The following is a 23,425-nucleotide window of genomic DNA, read 5'->3' as shown; positions in this document are numbered from 1 at the left end:
CAAGTATTATGCGGCCTTTGATGGACTTACGAATATAACTTGTGATATACATGTGTATAAAGGTACTTTAGGAAAAGTTTTGGAGATTGAAATAAGTGTAACTTGAAATCCTATTATTTCTATATCGTAGATATTAGCAAAAAAAAGAAAATGTTGGTTTTAACATTTTTTAAATCCTGTGCACTGCACACGAACTTTAGACTTTAGGAAACCTTACAAGAAAAAGTTTATCATTTGCCAATTGCACGTACTTCATGGCAAGTTAACGAGTTGTATGATACGAATCGCAGCTGCTGTTAACTTGAAATCACCTATCGTGGGTGTTCATATCATCCGATTCAAGCCAAAAGATGTTGGAACTCATTGCTCTATAGATCGATGATGCTCCATTGTAAGCCGGACAAACTAGTGAAATTTCGGGAGTTATTGGACGCTTCTGAATGTGATGGTGGATTGGTGTAATTCTAAATTCAATAATTTTATTTCTTGACTAGCCATTTGACCAGAAATTGAATTTATCGCTGAAGATCAATTTTTCTTTTCAAATTGAGGTTTATTTTCAATAGCTTTGCAGAGCCCTTTCTGCGAACAAGCTTATTTCATCCGTAAAATAGGCAATGATTGCGTTATGTATCTCGAAGAGAACAATAAGTTTGATAAAACAATGAATTTATCATTTGCAAGTGTTTTTATTAACACAAAATTAACCAATGAGAGCTAGCTTCAACATGTAGCCTTAACAATTAGGGAATTATAAACTAATAAAGCTCAAATTTCCAAGTAGTCATTAGACCTTCAGCTTATGCTGAAATTTTCGTTCAAAAAATGCACTCGATGTGAATTATTATTGTACTGATTTACATAGTGGTTTATTTTTAGTTTCTGTTTCCGAATCAAAATTTTGACAGAAAGTCACTATCACAAATCTGCGCCACAAAATTGTTAGTTTTATTTTTTAACAACGTTTCAAAACTTTGAAAACATATTGACATGCTGTGTAGCTCAATCAATATTTGTTTTAGGGAAAAAAAGATTTTTTCGGACAACATTCATGTTTTGGAATGTCGGTGCTGTAACTGAGAGAAGTTCACGACAACAACTCGCAATTGAGAAGAATACTGCACAAATATCTCGGGCTTAAACTTCGTTAGAGCACTTTTATTTCGACAACGCTGTAAGTGCTGTATGTGGGGCTTAAAAGTTCACACGTTTTTGTCCAGGGGAGTTGTAAAGTACTTACGCTTAAGTACATTTTCAATGGAATACTTTTTTAAAATACCCATTACCAGGTACAAGTACTTTAATTCTGTCAATTTCATATATCTCACGAAATAACTAAGCTATCGACTTAAATAAATAAATAGTACGACTGGGTCGCACAAACTTGCACCTACAAAGATTTAAAAATATATATACCTGTAAAATAAGTTTGTCTTCAAAGATATAAATGCCATTTGATTTGTCAAAAAAATAACGTGATTCATCCCAAGACACAACTCATCCCAGTACAACTCATCCCGGAAATAAAAAATACTTGTAAGCATACTGAACGAAAACAATTGTTTGTAATTGAACTGGTTCGTTCAATGCTTTTTCCTTTGAATAGCTTTATTTTAGTTTGATATAAGAAGAACCAGGATGGAAAGCAAATTATCTGAAGACAAGAAAGAGTAAGAACATGTATGTTTAAATTATAAATCGATCGAATCATTTTTTTATTCGTCAATTGGCTGCCTTAAAGTTGCTATCAATGCAATTTAAATTTTTAACTTCCTATAGGAAATTTTTGTATAATGGGTCCGATTTGTCAAATTGAAAATGTTCACATTTCTCGACGTTTCAAGGTGCCTAGAGTCGAAATAAAAGATTTTTAGAAAGATGTCTGTGCGTTCGTGTGTACGTACATACGTTCGTACCTTCGTACGTTCGCGAAATTTTTTTCGTCGTCCATAGCTCAAGAACCGGAAGAGATATCGACTTCAAATAAATTTTGTTACACAAATAGTAATGCAGAAAGATGCAGAAAGGGCTCTCAAGAAAATTGCGTGGGTGGTTTTTTTACCATAGCAGTTTGAAAAAATGGTGAAAATTTTGGGTAACCCTAAATATCTTACGAACCAAAAACGCCAGAGACTTAAATTAAATTTTATATAGTATATTGTAACTTGATTCCAATCAAGCATATCTTTTGAAAAAAATCCAACTGATGGTTTTCTTTATTTGTTTTGTTTCCAAAACAATTTTGTGCAAAAAAATAACGTTCTTAACATCTGGTAAAATTTTTAGAAAAATCGAATTGACAGTTTTTTTTATAAAAAATAAAAACATACAAAAAACATTGCTCAAAGTTAATAAAAATTGAATTTCGACTCAAACATCTTTTCAAAAATTTAAGACTACATACCGGTAAGTTCCAAACGGTGTACTAAATACCGTGAGATTTTTTTAATCTTCATTTAGTTCTAGTTGCCAGAAGCCCTCTTTAAAGTCCAATATAGAAAAAAACTTCATGCCTTGCATTTTAAAAATAAAATCTTCTATTTTGGGTATTAAATAATGTTCTTGTTTTAATCCTACGTTTAAGTCTCTTGGATCTAAACAAATGCGAATAGATTTGTCACCCTTTTTCACTATAACCATATTATGTGACCAATCGGAAGGAGTCTCAACCTTTGCAATTATATTTTTCTGTTTCATTTTCTTAAGAGTATCGTAAACCTTTGCTCTTATACTAAGTGGAATTCTGCGGGGTGGCTTACTAACCGGACAAGTTGAACTATCTAATTCCAATGCACATGTGTCAGGAAATCTACCCTGACCCATGAAAAATCTTTATTCTTCTCTATAAAATCACGTAACGTAACACTGAACTTTTCGCCTTAACTAAATTGACGCGACTTATAAGGCCTAACTTTACGCAAGATTCAAGACCTAAAAATGGTTTTGAGTTGCAATCAACAATAACAAAATCAAGATCAAAATTGTTTGTCCTAAACATCGTTTTACAGCTTGCTGTTCCCAGAGCACACAATTTAAAACCACCATAAGCTTCAAGTTTTTGATTAAATGTTTTTAAGTTCGATAAATCTTTAAATTTAGTAAAAATATTTTTTGGCAGAATATTAACTTGTGCGCCACTGTCTAATTTAAATTCAATAGGCACATTTTCAATATGCAGCACTTCTGTCCAGTACTCTAATTTATTTGTATTATTTGATTCAACCACGTGATCAATATATAAAAAATCATCGCTCTCTTCAATATTTTCACAAGCAACATCACTTACCTGACGATTCTTATTTTTGCATGCTGACGAATAGTGGTTTCGTTTACCACAGCAATTACATATCTTTCCAAACGCTGGGCATTTACCTCTCACATGACTCAAATTACAGTACTTGCATATGTTTCCTGATCCAGTGTTGTATCGATTATTATTTCCTGATGACTGGTGCACACGTCTCTGTACAAATTTATTGGAATGTGAATTCTGAAATTTTTTAGAATTATTATTTTCATTAGCATGTTTTAATTTATTATTGTTTAAATTTATATTTTTCACTGCATGAATCTCCGATTTAGGATCCTCCGATGTCCTCTGCATAACCTTGCTTTGCTCCATTGTCGTCTCTGCGATTCGGCATGTTTCGATTGCTTTCTCTAGTGTCAGGTTCTAAATTTTAAGTAGCTGCGTCTGGGTATTATGATTGATGATCCCAATGACAATTCTGTCCCTCAGCATGTCGTCTTTGTGACAATCAAAGCCATAGTTCTCCACCAATGTGGCTATGTCTTTTAAGAAATGATCGAATGGTTCGCCTTCTTTTTGTGCTCTTTTGTAGAATACGTATCGTTCGTAGACTATATTCATGCGTGGGTTACAATATTTTTCGAATTGTTCCACCACTTTTGTTGGAACTTTTCTACCAGCTTCGGTCATATTGAAGGTTTGGAAAAGTTCAATAGCTTCTCGTCCAGCACAGCTAAGTAGTCTCGCCACTTGAACTTCAGCATCTAAATATATATGTCGAATTGTAATTTAAATCTTTTCCAATTTTCTTTAAAGTTTTCGTCCAAACTTAATGCTTGTGGTTTGGTAAAATCCATGTTTTTTTTTCAGTTGATTTTATTTTATTACTTAGAATATTAACTTCTTGTGTTTCTATATTTTATAATATAAACTTTTACTTTTTGAGTTTCTATATTGTATAAGTATAAACTTTAATCAAAATTCGACTGCGCCATGTGGTATTAACAGAAGTACATTTTAGGCAAAAGTGACTTTTATTGAATTTCAATTAAAGCTTAACCTATAGTACATAATTCAATATATATAAAGAGAGAGAGAGAGTATACACCAGCCAATCTTACATATACCTTATACAACTATGGCTTCCAACTAATTTTAACTTATAAAAAATAATGTTTTCAACATTTGGACAAATTTTGAGAAATATCGAATTGACAGTTTTTTTACAAAAAATAAAAACCTAAACAAAAAAAATTAATAAAAGTTGATAAAAAATGATTTTTGGCTCAAATATATTCCAAAAATTAAACTAATTTTATCTTTTTAAAAATATTTTTGTCGTCATTCATTAAAATTTTGAGAAAAATCTAATTGAAATTTTTCTTACAACAAATAAAAACCTAACTAAAAAACAGTACTAAGACTTGGTAAACATTTACTTTCGACTCAAATAGCTTTTCAACAGTTAAAAACATTGTCTTCAAACTTTTTTATTTCACAGAAAATATTGTTTTCGATGTTCAGTAGTTTTTTTTTATAAAAATCATAAACCAATTCAATACATAGGTCCCAAATTTGGTAAAAATTGATGTTCGGTTCATGATATCTCTCAAATTAATTTCAATTATCCAATTTGTAAAAATTTAAGAAATGCTACTTAAATTGGTAAAAATTTGATTAAAAATCTATTTAACAAAACTAGATTTTCAAAGTAAACTATTTAAAATACGAAAACCTACAAACTTTTAAGCAAGACAAATCGACAGACGGGATGGGAAGTTATTAGTGTGGGTCGCAGCCTCTTTTTTATATAGGAACTGTAAAGAACAAGTGTTATATTAGGAATCCCAAAACTGTTTGAGCACTTAAGGTAAATATCGCCCAAGAAATACATGAGCTCTACCATCAACAAGGCGTTAGAAAATGGTTCCATAACACTGGTCAGCAAAATTAAGTTTTTTGTTCTGCCACACAAACTTAACAAATTTTTTTTAAAGAAGTTTGCTGTCCTGAATTGATTTTTGTAAATTCTCATTGGGTATGAGCTGACTTATGGATCTTCATATGACTCTTCCTAAAGTTTTGACAAACTTTGAATTTAATTTCTTTATGGTTTTGAGTACTTCAATGGTACTTTTAATGGTAATGCTGAATCCAAACTCCGAATTTTATTGTATATTGTAGTCAGATTCAGAAACAGTCGTCTTTAACAACATTTTTATAATTCTTTCAATTTATTTCAAAAACTTGATGTTATAACCTTAAGAATTCTAATTTGTAGTACAAACAGAAATTATTCTTATACCGTTCTGCATTTGTATGTTACGACACGTTTAAGCGTAAATGCTTCAGTGGTCCATTAAAGTTTATGTAAGGCAGATGAAGACTAACAACCAATTATGTTATTTTGAAAAATTAATAAAATGCTGAAAATATTTAAACGGAATATTAAAATAAGAGATTGTAGATTTTGAAAATCATCACAAATTTTATAGAAAAAAAATGCATGAATATAGCCTCAAAAACCGAAATAAAAGGTTTTATTCTAAAGGCATCGCGGAATAGATTGGGTTTGGAGCAGTGGTGGGTCATTCCTAAAACTCGTCTTGAATTCCATCTCATATTTTTGGAGCACATAAATAGTCTAAGACTTTCTTTATGTGTTTTTTTCTTTGAATATTAATTTTGTAATAAATAAAAAGACTTTTAAGATTAAAAAATTAAAGAAATCTACTTTTCAAATTGCGTTTGATTTGGACTGTCCAGAACTTAGATTTAAAAATGAATTTCAAGAATATAAAAACAGCAGAAGTGACAGTTTCGTTAAACTAATGGCTATAATTGAAAAAACAATAAACGTTTCATATCTATCAATTTAATATAAAAGCTTTGAATTTCTCTAGAACTGAAGTGAAAATAGATTCTGCAACATGTTATTTGTGTGTGTCATACTGAAGTTTCATCCCAACTTAATTGTTTACCCTAATTTGTTTTTATGTAATTTTTAAGAAAATTATGTACTCAAATGCACCTATTTCCTTAAATTCAAAAACCAAACATTTTTGTTTCTACAATTTTTAAGTTTTGTTGACTTCTTTAAGACCAAACGATTTTCAAAAGGTTTACGTAAAATAGTAATTGTTTAAAATTTGTATTCTAACATCAGCTCCAATTTAGAGTTAAGCAGACTGACAGCTATAGTAATAATAGACTCCCGAAAAATACGTACAAACACATCCAGAAAATTCTTCATATCGAATTCTGTTTTATTTTCCTACAAAAAAGATCACAATATTCTGGCAAACTTTCTAAATTTCCGGGTTTTTGCATATATTTTTTTGTAGCGTTCATTTATGCGTATAAATCTTGCTTTATAAGTGTTTTAAAATTATCTTATAATTAAAGATGTCACTTAATCCCTTGAAATATGTGAATGTGAGATGAAGGTGTGCATCATGTTATTAATATTTTGTCAGCCTCTTTTAGAGAACATTAAATAACATTTTTAAACCGTGCTCAAAAACTCATCTTGATATAAAGATTGTGACCGGGACCGCCCTGATTAAAAGTATGGATGTGCCTTTGGTTTGAAATTGGGTTGTAAATAAGGCCAATAAGGAACTTGAAACCAAGTGTTGTTTAACTGCCAGCTACATAACCTTGTTGACATGAGTAATAAATGGTAATGTTTGTTTTTAGAAGTAAAACTGAAATATTTTACTACATTTTTAAACAGAAATTTGTATTTGACCTACCCTTAATATGAACACAAATATAGATAATTTTTCTACGATTTCTGACAACTACAATTAAAGCTGGGAGTTAATTGATTTTTTGTAAAGGATATTTGACACACTCTCGTAGTTTCCTCAAATAAATAATTTAATAATGAGGCAGTGATAGCACTTTTTAATCATCGCAACCTCTATTAGCTAAAAACTTCAAGAGGCTTTTAAAAAAAAATTGAATGGAAATTTGCATTTATTCTTCCTTCCCATTAGTATTGATGCTTTGAAGCTCACGTTCCTTTTCAACAAAAAGAAATATATACGGAAGAATGTTTGAATCCTTTTACTGATATTGCCGCTATCCATTCCTAAACCCCCCTTCAATGAGGCATATTTTAAAAAAAAAAAAAAAAAACAATTTGATTTTAGTCTTTCAATCTTTTGCTTTCATCTTTCGCTTCCTTTTTTCTTTTCGTTTTCTTTTTTTTTTTTCTTCTAATAACTAAGAAATGTATATCATTATTTTTGGGGTATTTATTTTTCGTTTCCTTTTTTCCAAATTTAACTAATGTTCATTCTTGAGGAAACGGCGGCAGCTTCCTAATTAAACCCTCGTTTCAAGTCCAAGTACCTTCCTTCAAACCTATATAGAACATAGCAGCTACCAAAGAAAAGAAGAGAGTTCTGTTGTCCCCTATAACAACCAACAACACTTGAAGTGCGTTTCCTGATGTGCTTAAATCCCAAATTTATATAATTAAATTCCCGCTTCAGCTAAACTTCCCAATTTCACTGACAAATAATACAAATTAAGGACTCTTGGGGTAGGAACTCTCAAGTCTCAACTAATTATGGTGATATCTACTTCTACTTTTCTTGTTCTGCTTGTCCTTCTCGTCTTCTTTTTTCGTTGTTGTTGTTGTTTTTCTTATTTTTGTGCGTCAAGCTTTCTGGCGATGGCCATTCGTTCTTATTTCGTTTGTCTTGTTTGTTTTTCTTTTTTTTTTTTTAATTTTTCATTCATTGTAATATTCTTAATTTCCGTTCTTTTTTTCTTTTTATATTTCTTTGGTGTGTGCACACCCCTTAAAAACACAACAGGGGCAATTCTTTTCAGGCACTGCTTATCGTATATACTTATTAGGGAATCCAATAATCTGGTGGAGCAATCTCATTTTCCTGGCGCTGTTCTTAATCGTTTTCTTTATTACTGCCGTTAAGGAACGCCGAAAAGAAGGACAACGGCGGCATCAGCAGCAGCAACAGCAGCAGCAATATCACCCACTGCGACAGCAGCAGCAGCAGCAGCAGAACCAGCTACAAAATAAACTACTCCAAGGACATACCAACACATCCTACTTAAGAAGTCCTGAAAATGGCAATGGCACTGGCACCGGATCAGGCACCAATGCCAACAGCCAAACCTCTTCCACAGCTACCGCCAGCGCCACCACCACTGCCGCCATTGAGGATCTCAATAACGAAAGCAGGAGTGTTACTCCTGTTCAAAACTCTGCTCCTGCCCTTACTGCTAATAACAACAATGGAAATGTCGGCGAAGAGAATGGTAATTTTATTCACATTTAATATTTTGCCAACTATACTACGTGCAGATCCTTGAAATCGGGTGCTCAGCGCAATTTCTTGGCCATAAGTTTAAGCGCTTGTTGAGCCTTTTCTGTTAAATTTTACATTTTAATTTTGAATCTGCCATTTTCGTTTTTATTTTCGTTGTTTGTTTTTGTGTGTATTTTGCTTGCGCTTTCTCATAACATTGTCCTGACAATAAAAATAGGAAAAAGAAAAAACAAAAACCCGAAGGACGAAAAAGATGGTCATTAACTTGTGAATTATTGCATAAAGTTGATGTCGAATATTTTTTGATGACTTTTATTTTTAATTTTATATTGTTTTGTTTTTTATTTTGTTGGTTGAGTGGTCTTTTGTTTTGTAAATGAAAAGTACATTGATTTTAATTTACAGATAATATCCTTTTGGGACAGTTTAATTTAGGTACGGAGTTTTTTTTTTAAGTGCAATGTTATGATGAAATAGGACCTTAAATGTAGGGTAGTGCTATTTAAATTTGGATGGCTCTTTTATTTGGAATTATCAATTATTTTTGTGAAACAAAACATCCATTTAACATTTGATAATGCATATACAATTTTTACATTACATTACATTTCACACTACTCAACACATATGTACATGTACAGAGTAGGGAACACTGCAACTTGAGCGACTAGACTACTCGTATGTAAGGTGATAACAACACAAGACATTAACACAAGACAGAAGGACAGAAGAGAAAGAAAAACATGACAACAGCACGCGGTAGGTTTCGAGACGGTCCTCCATCTGTCTACTAACCACGCTCACTGATGCTTGACTTCGGTGATCAATGAGAACCGAAGCTTTATCAGTGACAGTGACAATTGTTAAACTTTTACTTTCCTTTAAAACGGAGCTTGAAGTTGGATATCCAAATTTTGATTAAAGGAGAACCAGTAACAATAGGGCCCATCATTTTCTTAATTCCAAAAAATAAAGCACAATTGCGATTGATTTTACTTATGAATTCCAAAGTTTCGTGGTTTTCAATTAATTCTGTAAATATCTCAGCATGTGTGGACTGGGTGTTAACCCACACTAAACCGATGTAGTCTTATTTTTGAGGAGATATAAAATTCCATTTGTCAACCTCCACTATATTAAAGGAATCCAATTCAAATTCTCGGACGAGGCTAAATACCCGGGTCTTGTTTTAGATAAAAAACTAAATTGGAAACGCTATGTACAGGAAAGAGTCAAAGAAGAAACTGTAGCTTTTTTTTCTTGCGAAAAGCTATTGGTAATAAATGGAGCTTACAACCCAGAATCACGCATTGGTTATCAGACCGATTTTAATTTACGGTGCTTTAGAGAAAGCTATAAACCGCATCAAATTAAATAAAGTCCAGCGTTCAGCTTGCCTATGTATAAGATTATCGCTTCGCACGACCCCGTCTGCGGCACTGGACACCTTGCTCTACCTTACACCTCTTGACATTTTTAGCAAACAAATAGCTGCAAGATATGGTATTCTGCTAAAGCTTCGTCGCAGTGGACTAACAACAACATTGGCCACTCCGTTATTCTTAGGTATTTAGAATCTATTCCAAAGCAAACAGACTACACCATCCCCAAAATGCAATTCAACAGAAACTTCCAGATTTCTATACCTCCTAGATCTTTCTGGAAGGATAGGGCATTTCTGGAAGACGAGTCAATCCATTTTTATACAGATGGTTCAAAAACAAAAGAAGGGGTTGGTGGAGGTGTGTACCCTGAACGACTGAAATTAAGACTTTCATTCCGCCTTCCCAATCATTGTCGCGTGTTCCAGGCGGAACTTTTGGCGATAAAAGAAGTCTTGTCTTGATATCCGTATCTTCTCACTCACGCCACTATCAAATCTCTGAACTTTGTCTCTACAAACTCTTTAACAGTTCATAACTGTCGATCATCTCTAATGGAGATGGTACAACAGTTTAATATTCACCTTTGCTGGGTACCGGGCCATAGAGGCATGCCAGGTAACTGTAAGTCGCCAGTTATAGCTATCATTGGTTTTCATCATTGAAAACAAACATTGGAATTTTTTTGGCAAGTCGTTCATAGCTTTTATTAAAAATGTCTGTCATTGAAAATAATTTCCTGATTGAAATCCACCGAAAAATTTGTATTGACAGAAATCTGTCATTGGAATTGTATGAAATTGGAACACAAATCAGTGAAACGATTTATTTCACTTTTGAACATAAAAGTATCAGCTGTCCAGGAAAATGAATTTCCGTCTGGAAAATAGAAAAATTCATTTTTAAAGAATCATAAATGCGCAATTAATCTTTTTTTTTAAATTCTTTGTGTGATTTCCGATCGATGTCAATGAAAACTATAACTTGCCCCTAAGCAGATGAACTCACCAGAAACGGTACAGTGCAGCCCATCCTACTACATCGATACTTGTAAATTATTGCAAATGCAAGACGACATGAAGAAGGCAAACACCAGGTGGAACACCGTCACCACGTTGCAGGTCACAAAAAATATCTGGCCAACACTAGATTTAAAGCGATCAAGGTGCTTGCTATCTCTAAGCTAGATAATAGGTATCCAGGCGTATTCTCAAATGACTTTTTCAGACGCTGTATGGAGGAAACAGTTCTTCACCTTTTCTGTACATGCCCTGCTCAAGCTAAAAAACGCAAGAATTACCTATTAGAATTCTTCTTTAACGATCTAAACGATCTAAATCATATCAGCATATTCAGCCTCTCGCGTTTCGTAACGGTTCCATTGAGCTTAGGTTGAAGCCTCAAGATCCATGTGGTATCACAATGGGCCATTAAACTGGCCTTAGTGTGTCCGATCATGGACAGCCACTTTAATATAAATCAGTGTGCGATTCCTTCGAAGTTATTTTTACCATATATCTGTTTTTAACGGTGTCTAATTGTATTATCTTGGTGGTTAATTGATGTCATCTTGTTAAACATTATGTTGGCCAAGGCATGATCTTTTATCGGTAAGAAATCAATACATTTAAATTATTAGCAATACTTTCACCAGTGTTTTCTTAAAATTTCATTTTAATAAAACGGATTGTTTGCATGTTTGATTAATAACTGACTACGGATTAATCACCAATTTTGTAATAAGTTTCACACTTTAAATGAGATTGGTCAAACTCCGCTACCGACTTGATATACCACGCTATAAAATACTTTAAAAAATAAGAGTCACCGTTTGTACATAAATAATTCAAACAAATCTACGGTTGCTATTTATAATTGAAGAACGTTTTTGCAAAAAACAATCAAAAATATAAAGTACAATTTTCGGGAATTAATTATGTTCATGCTTTAAGTTTAATACGAAAATAAAGAACAAACTAAAACTACAAAATTAAGTATGGTCCTTGCACCAACACAAATTGTAATTATATGAGGTTTAAATTAACGGTCCAAAGGCGCATCATTCACAAGTAATTTGTTTGTTTTATTATTATTTATAAGTATGGATTTAAATCGTTGTTAAGAGCGATTTTAAAGTACACAATTCTTGGTGACTTACCAATTCTGGCCAGACAACACCTGAATGAAGGTATGTCGAGATTTTTGCTGTAAGTTGACGAGCCAACTCTGATTCCTGATGTTGCAGGTCAGTTCGCCAATACTCTGAACTTGTCTTCTTATCGTATCCTAATAAATATGCGATCAGTGCATTATCTTCTATAGGCACATCAGACAATTGTGTCATATCTGCTAATTTCTCATGCCAAATAACCTTAATAAAAGAGAAATACCCAACTAGAGCCGTTTCTTAATATGAGAAAGCAAACTGGGACAGTCGCAACGACTTCTTCAGAAACTTTAATTATTGATCACAATACTTTTTCTATAGTAACGTGGATTCCATTATAGATATGATCACAAACTTAATTCTTTAAATCGGTGCATTAGGTTTTTGCATTGCCAAAAATGACTGCAAAAATATTACAATGTCCCAAATACAGGAACAATTTCTGGCCATTTGTAAGAAAAGCGTAACACTACATCACGACGCTCGTTTCCAATGAGCCTCATTTTGTAAGCTCGATTGATGAAGCCAATTTGCTTGAAACACAGTTTGCTGTTCATTCGATGCTGCCAATGAGTGACATGACTCCGCATGTACTCGAAAGCATAAACGGTTCTATGGGACAAATATTCTTTCGCACATGTTCAGTAGGTAGAATACTTAAAGGTCTTGACATTTACAAATCCGCTGGAATGGATGTATCCACACTTTTGTTCTGAAGAGGTACTCATCAACGCTATCAAAATCCTCTTCTACAGGTCAATAGGTGTACTGGGGATCTCATCTACGAACAGTGAAACGAATTCTTACATTGCTAACGAGAATGTAAGATTATTGCATATGGTATTTCAAAGGCATTTAAAAGAGTTTCACATCAAGCTCTCTTATCGAAAATGCCTGCAATTGGAATTGATGAATTTCTTTTTTGTTGAATTAGAAATGACCTTTCGGATTGTTCAATGCAAGTAATATTGAACTATTTCAAATCTGATATCCACTAAATTGTTTTGATGGTAACAAAAGGGAGTTTTTCATATTAGTTTGTAGATTCCTTGTTGTTCGGATGTGGATTACCAACGGCAGAATATGATAAGATCCTTCAACTCTGATCCTAATCTTTCAAAAAAATTAAATGCTGTCTACTGTCTCGAAAGCATAACTCTCTCCTAATGCCACTTTTCATGAATGGTACTTGCATCGAGAAGACTGAACAACTATCAGTCCTAGGTATGTGCATCACAAACCATTTGTTCTGAAGTGATCACATATTCGTCATCCCAAAAATGCTGCTAAGTATTTGGGTCCTACGATGCAAAAAGTTTTTTACCCCTTTAACCCCTTCTGATCTGGCTATAATTTACAAAGCTTTTATTCGTCCAAAAATCGGGTATAATTCTCATATTTTAGTTGTTGCCCCAATAACGTACTTTAGTCTTCTAGATAAAAAAATAGCTCGGTCTCTTAAATAGACTTTTTGTTCTTTTGAACAACGCCGCAAGGTCTCATGGTGGCTATCATTGTTTTATAGATATTATGCTCTAGTGAAATAGCCATTTACATTCCTCCCATAAACAATTCAACCGCAATACACGTATTGCTAGGAATGCCCATCAGTTTACCCTTGAACCCAATATCGAACGGACTTGTAAGTTCAGGAATTCTTTCTCTAGCCACACTACACAAATGTAGAATCCACTACGGGACTCAATATTTCTACTCATTGCAATGCGCAGACATTGAAAACTAATGTGCATAAATTCAATTTAATTGAACTAATTCAGCTTTGAATTAAATTAGAAAATGTTCCAATGGTTTGTGAATGCGTCTATTACATATTTGTTGGAAAATAACTATTACGGCATGTGTACTCGAACATCATCAGCAATTTTAAAATCCACTGGTTTAGCCCTATTAACTCTTCTTACTTCTTTAGTTTCCTCCATTGTGAATAAAATTTACTATTTTGAAGCTTGACAATCTGTTTTGAGAATCTCCTAGACTATTTTTTAAAAACTGGTTACATACGGAAACTGGTCACTTTCCCTTATTTTCAATAAAATATGTCTGCACATTTTTTGTTGGAATTCGAAATCCATTTAGTGGTTTCTTTAAATTCAATCAGCTGCTTTGTCAGATTCCTTTTTTGGAACAGCTGCTCTTTTACACGTTTAAATTGTACGAAAAGATACCCGGATACCCTATCGGTCTAAGTTTGAACGACGAACGTACCCATTGTATAGGCTTACTCCTGAACAACGCACGTTTGCAAGTCCTTCAAAAATAATGGTTTGGATAGTTCGACACAACGAAACAATCAATTTATTGAAAGAAACTTTTGGTCAGCGAATTATCTCGAATCGGGGGCCTGTGATGTGGCTTCCAAACGATCGTCTGGTATAACAGTGCTGGACTATTTATAGGCATATAAGCCTAAGACAAAATGACTATCAAAAAATTGCGAGAGTTGGTTTTTTAAAATAGCACTCTAAAAAAAGGGAAACATTTTGGTTAACCCTAAATATTTTACGAGCCAATAACGCTAATGACTTGAATTAATTTTTTATTAAATATTGTTACTTGATACCAAACAAGTATTTTTTGGAAAAAATTCTAACTGTTTTATAAATTAAAATCACCTCCCATATTTTACGAACAAAAAATGATTTTATCTTAAAAATAATTTTGAGAAAAATAGAACTGACAGAAGCCCGAACAGAAAATTACATAAAGTTGCTAAAAATTGATTTTGGACTCAATTATCTTTTCAAAAATTTCAGATTATGGCTTCAAACTTATTTTGCCTTATGACATTGTGAGAAAAATCTAATTGACAGTTTTTTTTATAAAAAAAATTACAAAAAGTTTGTAAAGTCGAAAATCAACTCAAATATCTTTTCAAAAATTGTATATATTGACTTCAAATTAATTTTTATAAAAATATTTCTTGCAATATTCCGTAAAATTTTGAGAAATATTAAATTGACAGTATTTAAAAAAAAAAAAAAAAACTGAAAAAAATGACAAAAAGTTTGTAAAAATTGAATTTCGGGTGAAATATCTTTTTAAAAAATTGATATTATAGCTCAAAACTATAATCGATAAAATTTTGAGAAAAATCGAATACACAGTTTATTTCTACAAAATAAATACCTAAAAAAAAAAACAATACTAAAACATGGCACAAATTTCCTCTCAAAAATTAAAAATTCTGGCTTCAAACTTATTTTATCTGACAGAAGATATTATTTTCCACATAAAAAACGTAACGTAAAAATTGGTTTTCGACTAAAAATCTCGTTAACAAATATAGAATTCGAAATCAAACTATTTCATTATATGCAAAATATTGGTGGTATTTTTAAAATTTTTAAGAATAATTCAACTGACAACTTTTTCAACAAAACACGAAAACCTACAAATCTTTTAAGACAAATGGACAGACGTATAAGAAGTTATCATAGTGGGTCGCATCCCAGCCTATTTTTTTAATTTGTTTAATTTTAAAAATACTTATTTCAATTATTATTGGATGTATGTATATTATAAAAGTTTCTTAAAATACAATTAGTCATACGGCTTATTTGTCTGTATTTAATACATGAGAACCAATTTGATAGATGTAGATTTATGAATACAAACTGTCAAAGTTGGAAAGTTTCTTTGGAAGGGAAATCGTTAATTTAAATCAAAAATCCGTTTTCGTTTTAGATTCAATTTTGAATTATTTAGAAAACTAAAAAATGTATTAAAAATAAAACAAAAACTATTTATACATTCTTTCCTTAAACTTTCTTTACTTAGTTTCAAAATTATGAATTCTTAATTTAGCTTTTTTATTTTTTGACATGACTATTTTTGTTTAATTCAAATTTAGAAATTGTTTCTATAACTCATTTTTCTTCATTCGTACAAAAATAAATTATATCTAAAACTTAAGCAAGTGAAATCACTTTAAACTTATACATTAAAATTGTTCTGTTTTAATTATTTATTAATTTCATTCACAGAACTTCGAAGACAATCACTCAACGGTGCTTGTTGGCTCTTTTTTGGATGGGTGTTGCATTACTTGCCATTTTGGGCAATGGGACGAGTTCTCTATTTCCATCATTATTTTCCAGCTCTAATTTTCAACTCTATGCTTACAGGTAAATATTCATCTACATCTACATTCTACACAAAGGTACACAATATATTCTCTTGCAACAAACTATAGTTGGGTGGTTTTGGTCTTTTAAAAGCATCAAACTTTACCTTTCCACTCAACTTTTCCGTTTATCAAACCCAAGAGCTAAGCGTTTTCATACCTAATTCAAGGAAGGAGAAAAGAACGAAAACTCTAATACAGTAAAAACGCCCATAGACGGATTTACATGAGTAAAATACAAAATAAAATGAAACGCTCAAGAAGTAGACAATTTATAAAATAACATAGTTTTTTCTACTTTCCACAAGTCTGTTAAATTGTTGACATTGTTTCTTATGACAGAATAAGTTTGACAACTGCCAGGTTCGTAATTAATATTTACATCAATGTTCACATTTTTTCATATTTTCCTATTTTTCGTTGTAATGTATCAAAAATTTGTTCAAAAACAATTTCAAATCATTAGATTTTAAAAAAAAAAAACCTCAAGTAGAGCTTTTACTGTAATAGTATACCATTTTAGACCGTTTGCTTTATATACTATATTTTGAGGAAGAAAGCCCCGCACGTATTTTTTTTCCTTAAGCCGGATGGGTTTAAGGAACTTTTATGAAAGTTCTATTACGAAAATTTGTCACAAGTTCACAAAGTTAATTTAAAAGTTAAGTCCTTTTCGGATGACGGTGCTTCAGTGCCATCGCCATCGCTTTCGCCGTTCAGCCACCACCAACCGTTGCCAACTCCATGATGGGTTGGCCTGCAAATGATGCCACTCTGATGGCATCTCAAAACAGCGCTTAGCAATGCAATGCAAGTGTTTCTCACTTAAACACGCTTAGGTTAATTTTCTTCAGCTCAAAAACTGTGGAAGGAGTAAAAAAAACCTTCAACTTTTTATCGGTTCAATGGAAAATTTTGCCAAACATTTATTATTGAATTTGGCAGGGTTCACTCTTCCAGTCAAAGTGTTGTGCAATTTTATACTCTTAATAATAATAATGATAAAAAAAGAAAACTTAAATTTGAGTGTTTGACAAAGGGGTTTTCTCTTCAACTTTTGAATATCCATAAATTTGTGCAAAATTTTCAAAGTTTCAATTTAAGTTTATTTAAAATCTATTGGATAGTTTCTTTTTTTTATTTTGTATTATAGAAAGGTGAATCCATAAATTTTGTAGAACGATATAAAGTCATTGAAAGTTTTTGCTGGGACAAGTTGAAGTTTTAAGGTGTTAAAATTTAAATCACATTGAAACTTGAAGTGATTAATTCTGTAATACTGAATGATATATTTTTGAATGAGAAGAAGAAGAAGATACTAAAAATACGTATTTGAGAAACTTGGAATATTTTGCATGTTTTTACATTCAAACCTAAGTTATGCAATGTTTTTAGACAGTTTTCCTTAGTTAGAAAGTTAAAGTTATTTTGAGTTGAGCTTTTCGAGAGGTATAATCATGGATTATAAAAAGTAAAATTTGAATATTGAATTCTTTTATATCAGTTAAATCATTGAATATTTACAAATATAATGGAACACTAAACTCTTAAAGTGACTTAATTTAGTCTATACGTACGTTGCAGAAGTTTTAGTGATAAAATAAATTTGGAACAGTTCTTAAATCATTTTGGATGAAAGAAAGATTCTTGCGTTTGATATTAAAAAGCCTTCTGCGTTCCTTCGGTTGTGATGAATTACTAATTGGTTGTATTAGAACTTACAAAATACAAATTTAATTAGTTGGGTTTAAGCTTGGCACTTTCAAAATAAAACACTGGAGTGCCACAGTGCTCCGTCCGTTCTCCGACTCTTTTCTTACGACACGTACGATTTATAGATAGATAGATAGATAAGTTCTTTATTTTTTCAATTTTTTTTATAAGTACAATATTTCATGATAAAAGATATACAAAGCATGGCTATATAAGCCGTCTGCCGGGGAAAAAAAAAACTAATTAAATAAACAACCAAAAAAAGTACAATTTGAGTAAAAAGAGAGAATATTTCACAAAATAAGTTTCATAGTTAAAAAAAAGAAAATGTAAATATAAATATAAATATTAAAGAAAACAATTGTTTTTTAAAATTATTATTTTTATAATGTGACTTTTAGTTTAGTCAAAACAAAGGAAAAAAAAAAAGAAAACATTGAACCATATGAAATAATGTTCACCATTAAAGTATATTTTGATATATATATATAGTATAAAGCAAGCAATAACAGGTATTTATAAGTTTGATAAAAAATGTGACTTTTAGTTTAGTCAAAACAAAAAAATTAAGGAAAAAAGAAAAATATTGGTAATGGGCTTTTAGTACGATTTATGTGGTAAGTATTTTATTCGCAAAGAATTTCGAAACACGACATTATGATTGTTAGTTCAAAACAACAAAAAAAAGAGGCTGTAATGCGACCCACACTAATAACTTCCCATCCCATATGTCGATTTGTTAAAAGTTTGTAGGTTTTCGTGTTAGGTTAAAAAAGTTGTCAGTTGAATTATTCTAAAATTACCAACGATATTTTTTATACAAAGAAAAAGCTTATTTTTACCAATTTTAGTAGCATTTCTCAACTTCTTACAACTTAGATGAATGAAATTAATTTGAGATATATCAAGAACCGAACATCAATTTTTACCTTATGCTTACTATTTTTTGTAGATTTTATTTTTTTTTATAAAAAACGGACTGTTGGATTTTTATAAAAAACTACTAATTATTGGAACGATATTTTCTGTGACATAAAAAAAGTTTTAAGACAATATTTTTAATTTTTGAAAAGCTATTTGAGTAAAAAGTAAATTTTTACCAAGCTTTAGTTTGTTTTTGTGTTAGGTTTTAATTTTTGTAAAAAAAACTGTCAATTCGATTTTTCTTAAAATTTTAATAAAATTTTAATATTTCTTATGTGCTTAAATTAGGTTAAAGCCATAATCTCAAATTATTGAAAAGATATTTGAGTCAAAAATCAATTTTTAACAACTTTTGTTAAATTTTCTTTTAAGTTTCTGTCAATTCGCTTTTTTCGAAATTTGACTGAATGATGACAACAATGGTTTTTAAAACAAAAAAGAAGTTTAAAGCCAATAACTCAAAGTTTTGAAAAGATATTTTAGCCGAAATTGAATTTTTACGAACTTTGAGTAATGTTTTTTTAGGTTTTTATTTTTTATACAAAAAACTTTCAATAATTCACCAGATTTTAAAAACGATATTGTTCGTTGCCCAAAACTGTTTTGGAGATTAAATCATTTTGTATTCGTAAAATCTTCTAGGTGACATTTATTTTTTTGAGTGTTTTTGATTTATAAAAAAAAACTGTTTATTAAATTTTTTTCAAAAATTAAACTTGTTTAATATCACGTTACAATTTATTACATAAAATTTAACTCAAGTCTCTACAGTTTTTGGTCCGTAAGACATTTATGGCTAACCAAAATGTTCACCTTTTTAAACTTCCCATAGGAAGTTATTGTAATGGGTTCGATTTGTCAAAATAAAAATTTTGACGTTTCTCGACGTTTCAAGGTCAATAGAGTCGAAATAAAAGATTTCTAGAAAGATGTCTGTGCGTGCATGTGTACGTACGTTCGTACGTACGTCCGTACGTTCGCGATGATTTTTTCGTCGGGCTCTCAATAAAATTGCGTGGGTGGTTTTTTTACCATAGCAGTTTGAAAAAAAGGTGAAAACTTTGGTTAACCCTAAATATCTTACGAACCAAAAACGCTAGAGACTTGAATTAAATTTTAATAAACGGAAAAAATCGAATTCACAGTTTTTTTTGTTAAAAATAAAAATCTTAAAAAAACATATATCAAAGTTGGTAAAAATTGAATGTCGATTCAAATATCTTTTCAAAAACTTGAAATTAAGGCTTAAAACTTATTTTTTCTTATAAGAAATATTGTTTCCAACATTCTGGAAAATGTTGAGAAAAATCGAATTGACAGTTTTTTTACAAAAAATAAAAACCTAAAAAAATTAATAAAACTTGGTAAAAATTGATTTTCGACTCAAATATCTTTTCAAAACTTTGAGATATTGGCTTTAATTTACTTTTATCTTTCAAAAAATATTGTTGTCAACATTCAGTAAAATTTTGAAAAAATCGAATTGACAATTTTTTTTACAAAAAATTAAAATCCGAAAAAAATAACAAAAATTGGTAAAAAATGATTTTCAACTCAAATATCTTTTCAAAAATTTGAGATAATAGCTTCTAACTAATTTTTACTTAAAAGAAATATTGTTTTAAATATTAGGACAAATTTTGAGAAAAATCGAATAGACAGCTTTCTTACAAAAAATAAAAACCAAAAAAAAATTTATTAAAGTTGGTAAAAATGGATTTTCGACTCAAATAGCTTTTCAAAAATTGAAAATATTGGTTTCAACCTTATTTTATTTAACAGAAAATATTGTTTTCGATATTCAGTAATTTAAAGTTATGAGCGCGAATACAAAAACTTCCGAAATTTTCTAAACAAAACCATCCAAATCATAAAAGCCAACTTTTATAAACAAACATTTATAAATGTATAACACGACCCAAGGAAGGCATGGAGCGTGATAAATGAGCTTTTGGAAGGAAAAAAGCTTCAATCGATGACGTTATACAAAACAACTTTTCAACCAACATTAATGTCAAAAAAAGTATTGTAGAAGAATTTGCGGATCGATTTGCAAACCAAGTAGTGAACATTATGGATTTCTGCAACATTAAAACACAAACGATGAACCATGAAAACTTACAAGTACAGCACAGTATTCTCATTGAAGAGGCCAGCAGAGAAAAGATATAATAGCCATAATAAATCGCAACATAATCCAGGCTTTTATACCAAAACTGATGAAAACTTCATTTATTCACCCTATTTATAAAGGAGGGAATGAAAGCAAAACCGAAAACTACGATAACGAAAAATATAAGAAACTGAAAACAAATATCTTTCACCTCCAATATTTTACGAGCAAGAACTGATTTTGTTCCCAAATAATTTTGTGCAACGAAAAATAATGTTTTTCATATCTGGTAAAATTTTGACAAAAATCAAAATGTTATTTTTTAACAAAAAACAAATAACAACCCAAAAAACTACTTAAAGTTGGTAAAACTTGATTTTCAACTCAAATATCTTTTCAGAATTTTGACATATTTGCTTTAAACTAGTTTTTTCTTTTAAAAAATAATATTGTCAACATTTTGGAAAAAATCAAATTGATAGTTTGTTTTACAAATAATAAAAACCTAATACAAATTAATAAAGTTGATGAAACTTGATTTTCGACGCATTTTTTTTTAATTACAAACATTGGCTTCAAACTTATTTTGTCTCACAGAAAATACTGTTTTCAACATTCAGTAGTTTTTTTATAAAAATATAAGATCTACAAAAAATAGTACGCAAATTTGGTAAAAATTGATGTTCTGTTCTCGATATCTCGTGAAAGATAGATTTTCAAATCAGTTTCATTCATCAATTTTTTTTTTATATAAGAAATAAAAACATTTAAGAAATGGCACTAAAATTCTTAAAAAATGGGTTTCGACTAAATATCTCGTTAACAAAAATAGATTTTGAATTTAAACTATTTCATAATGAGCAAAAAATTGTTGGTAATTTTTAAGAATAATTTAACTGACAACTTTTTTAACTAAACGTAAAAACCTACACACTTTTAATAAAGACAAATCAACAGACGGGATGTGAAGTTATCATTGTGGGTCCCATCTCAACCTCTTTTTAAAATTGCTTTGGTAAAAACAAAACACAATCCCACTTTTTTTAAGAGTCTTTTATTCATCTTTCTGCATTATTATTGGTATAACAAAATGTATTTGAAGTCGATATCTCTTCTGGTTCTTAAGCTATGGACGACGAAAAAATAGTAGCGAACGTATAAACACACGCACGCACAGATATCTCTCTAAAAATCTGTTATTTGGACTTTTGAAATTTTCAATTCGACAAATAGGACCGATTACAATAACTTCCTTTGGGAAGCTAATAACCAGATGCATTCCTATTTCTTAACCTATTCTATCCTAATCGTTCATTCGAGTTCAACTTTTGTTGTACTTAACCATTGATGTTTGTTCTTTAGCTAAACTGCGCGAATGTGGAAAACCTTACATCCTCAATTTTTTCGTAATGTTTACACTATGTTTCTAGCATAACAAAGGTATTCAAACACCTTTGAGTGCCTGCCAATTACAAACCAAATTATATGAAAAGTTTAAAAAAGATTTAAGTCTTCTTATGCTGAATTACGAGACCAATTATCCGTTCTGCGTTTATGGATGATTTTCACTTATACTCTGAATATATGTTAAGTTATACAAGAAAAAATCCTTGGACTTCAAAGTCATACTCCTTAATCATCTCTTATGTGTGCTCATCATTTTCTCCTCCTGATGAAAATTCTTGTTCTGTCTGGCTAATTTTCACGGAAGTCATAGAACTCTTCCAAAAAACATAACCTTTTCTAGACAGTGGAAATTAAGTTTCAATGATGAAAAGATTTCCTTTCTTCTAACGAACGACAACGACGAACGTTTAAGGTGCATGATAAAAATATATTAAGAAAATTGAATTCACATTGGAAAAAATAAGAAAAGAAAACATAAATCAATTTATTTTTTTTTCTTCAAATCCATAACATCATCGTTGTCGACGACATCATATTTGTAGCCAGCTAGAGTCTACGATGTCGTATATTTCCGAGCTAAGTAGAAGATGACGAAGCGAAGGCCACGTTTCTTTGGAAAGCATCAGAGAATAACGCCGTTTATATATTCGTTTATATTTGAAATTGAAATGAAATTTATGTAAAATGCTTCGATATGATCCAATGCTGCAACTCTTGATTCAATGACACGACAACGATATATTCAAGGAGCAATTTTTCAATTCTCAAAAAATATATGTATCTAAAAATACTCTAGGCAAAGGAGGCATGCTCTATAGCTCTATTCTATACTGTTCTTTGGTTCAAAGTATTGTATAAGTATACCCAGTTATAGGTTTGGAAACTTGGAGAGGTTAATAGATGCAGACTTGTTGCTGTGTTTATATTATGAAAAAGAGCGTGTTTGCATTTTCAATAAATTTATCACAAAATTGATGACATTGAAGCGTGTGAATATAAAATTCTTATGAAACTGTATT

At 30.8% G+C, this 23,425-nt stretch overlaps 1 protein-coding gene across 1 annotated transcript in view; it reads left to right on the top strand.

Moving 5' to 3' along the window:
- Window positions 1-23,425, top strand: part of LOC129941903 (protein O-mannosyl-transferase 2) — a 54,982-nt gene that overhangs the window by 30,415 nt on the left and 1,142 nt on the right. The window contains exons 11-12 of the mRNA XM_056050673.1: window positions 8,080-8,545; window positions 16,110-16,250. Coding sequence (XP_055906648.1) covers window positions 8,080-8,545; window positions 16,110-16,250 — 607 coding nt within the window. The remainder of the gene's footprint in view (window positions 1-8,079; window positions 8,546-16,109; window positions 16,251-23,425) is intronic.

Source organism: Eupeodes corollae, chromosome 1, assembly GCF_945859685.1.
Source record: "Eupeodes corollae chromosome 1, idEupCoro1.1, whole genome shotgun sequence".
In the NCBI taxonomy this organism is placed as follows: domain Eukaryota; kingdom Metazoa; phylum Arthropoda; class Insecta; order Diptera; family Syrphidae; genus Eupeodes; species Eupeodes corollae.
The sequence above is the reverse complement of the archived record's forward strand: the minus strand, read 5'-3'. Positions and strand labels throughout refer to the sequence as shown.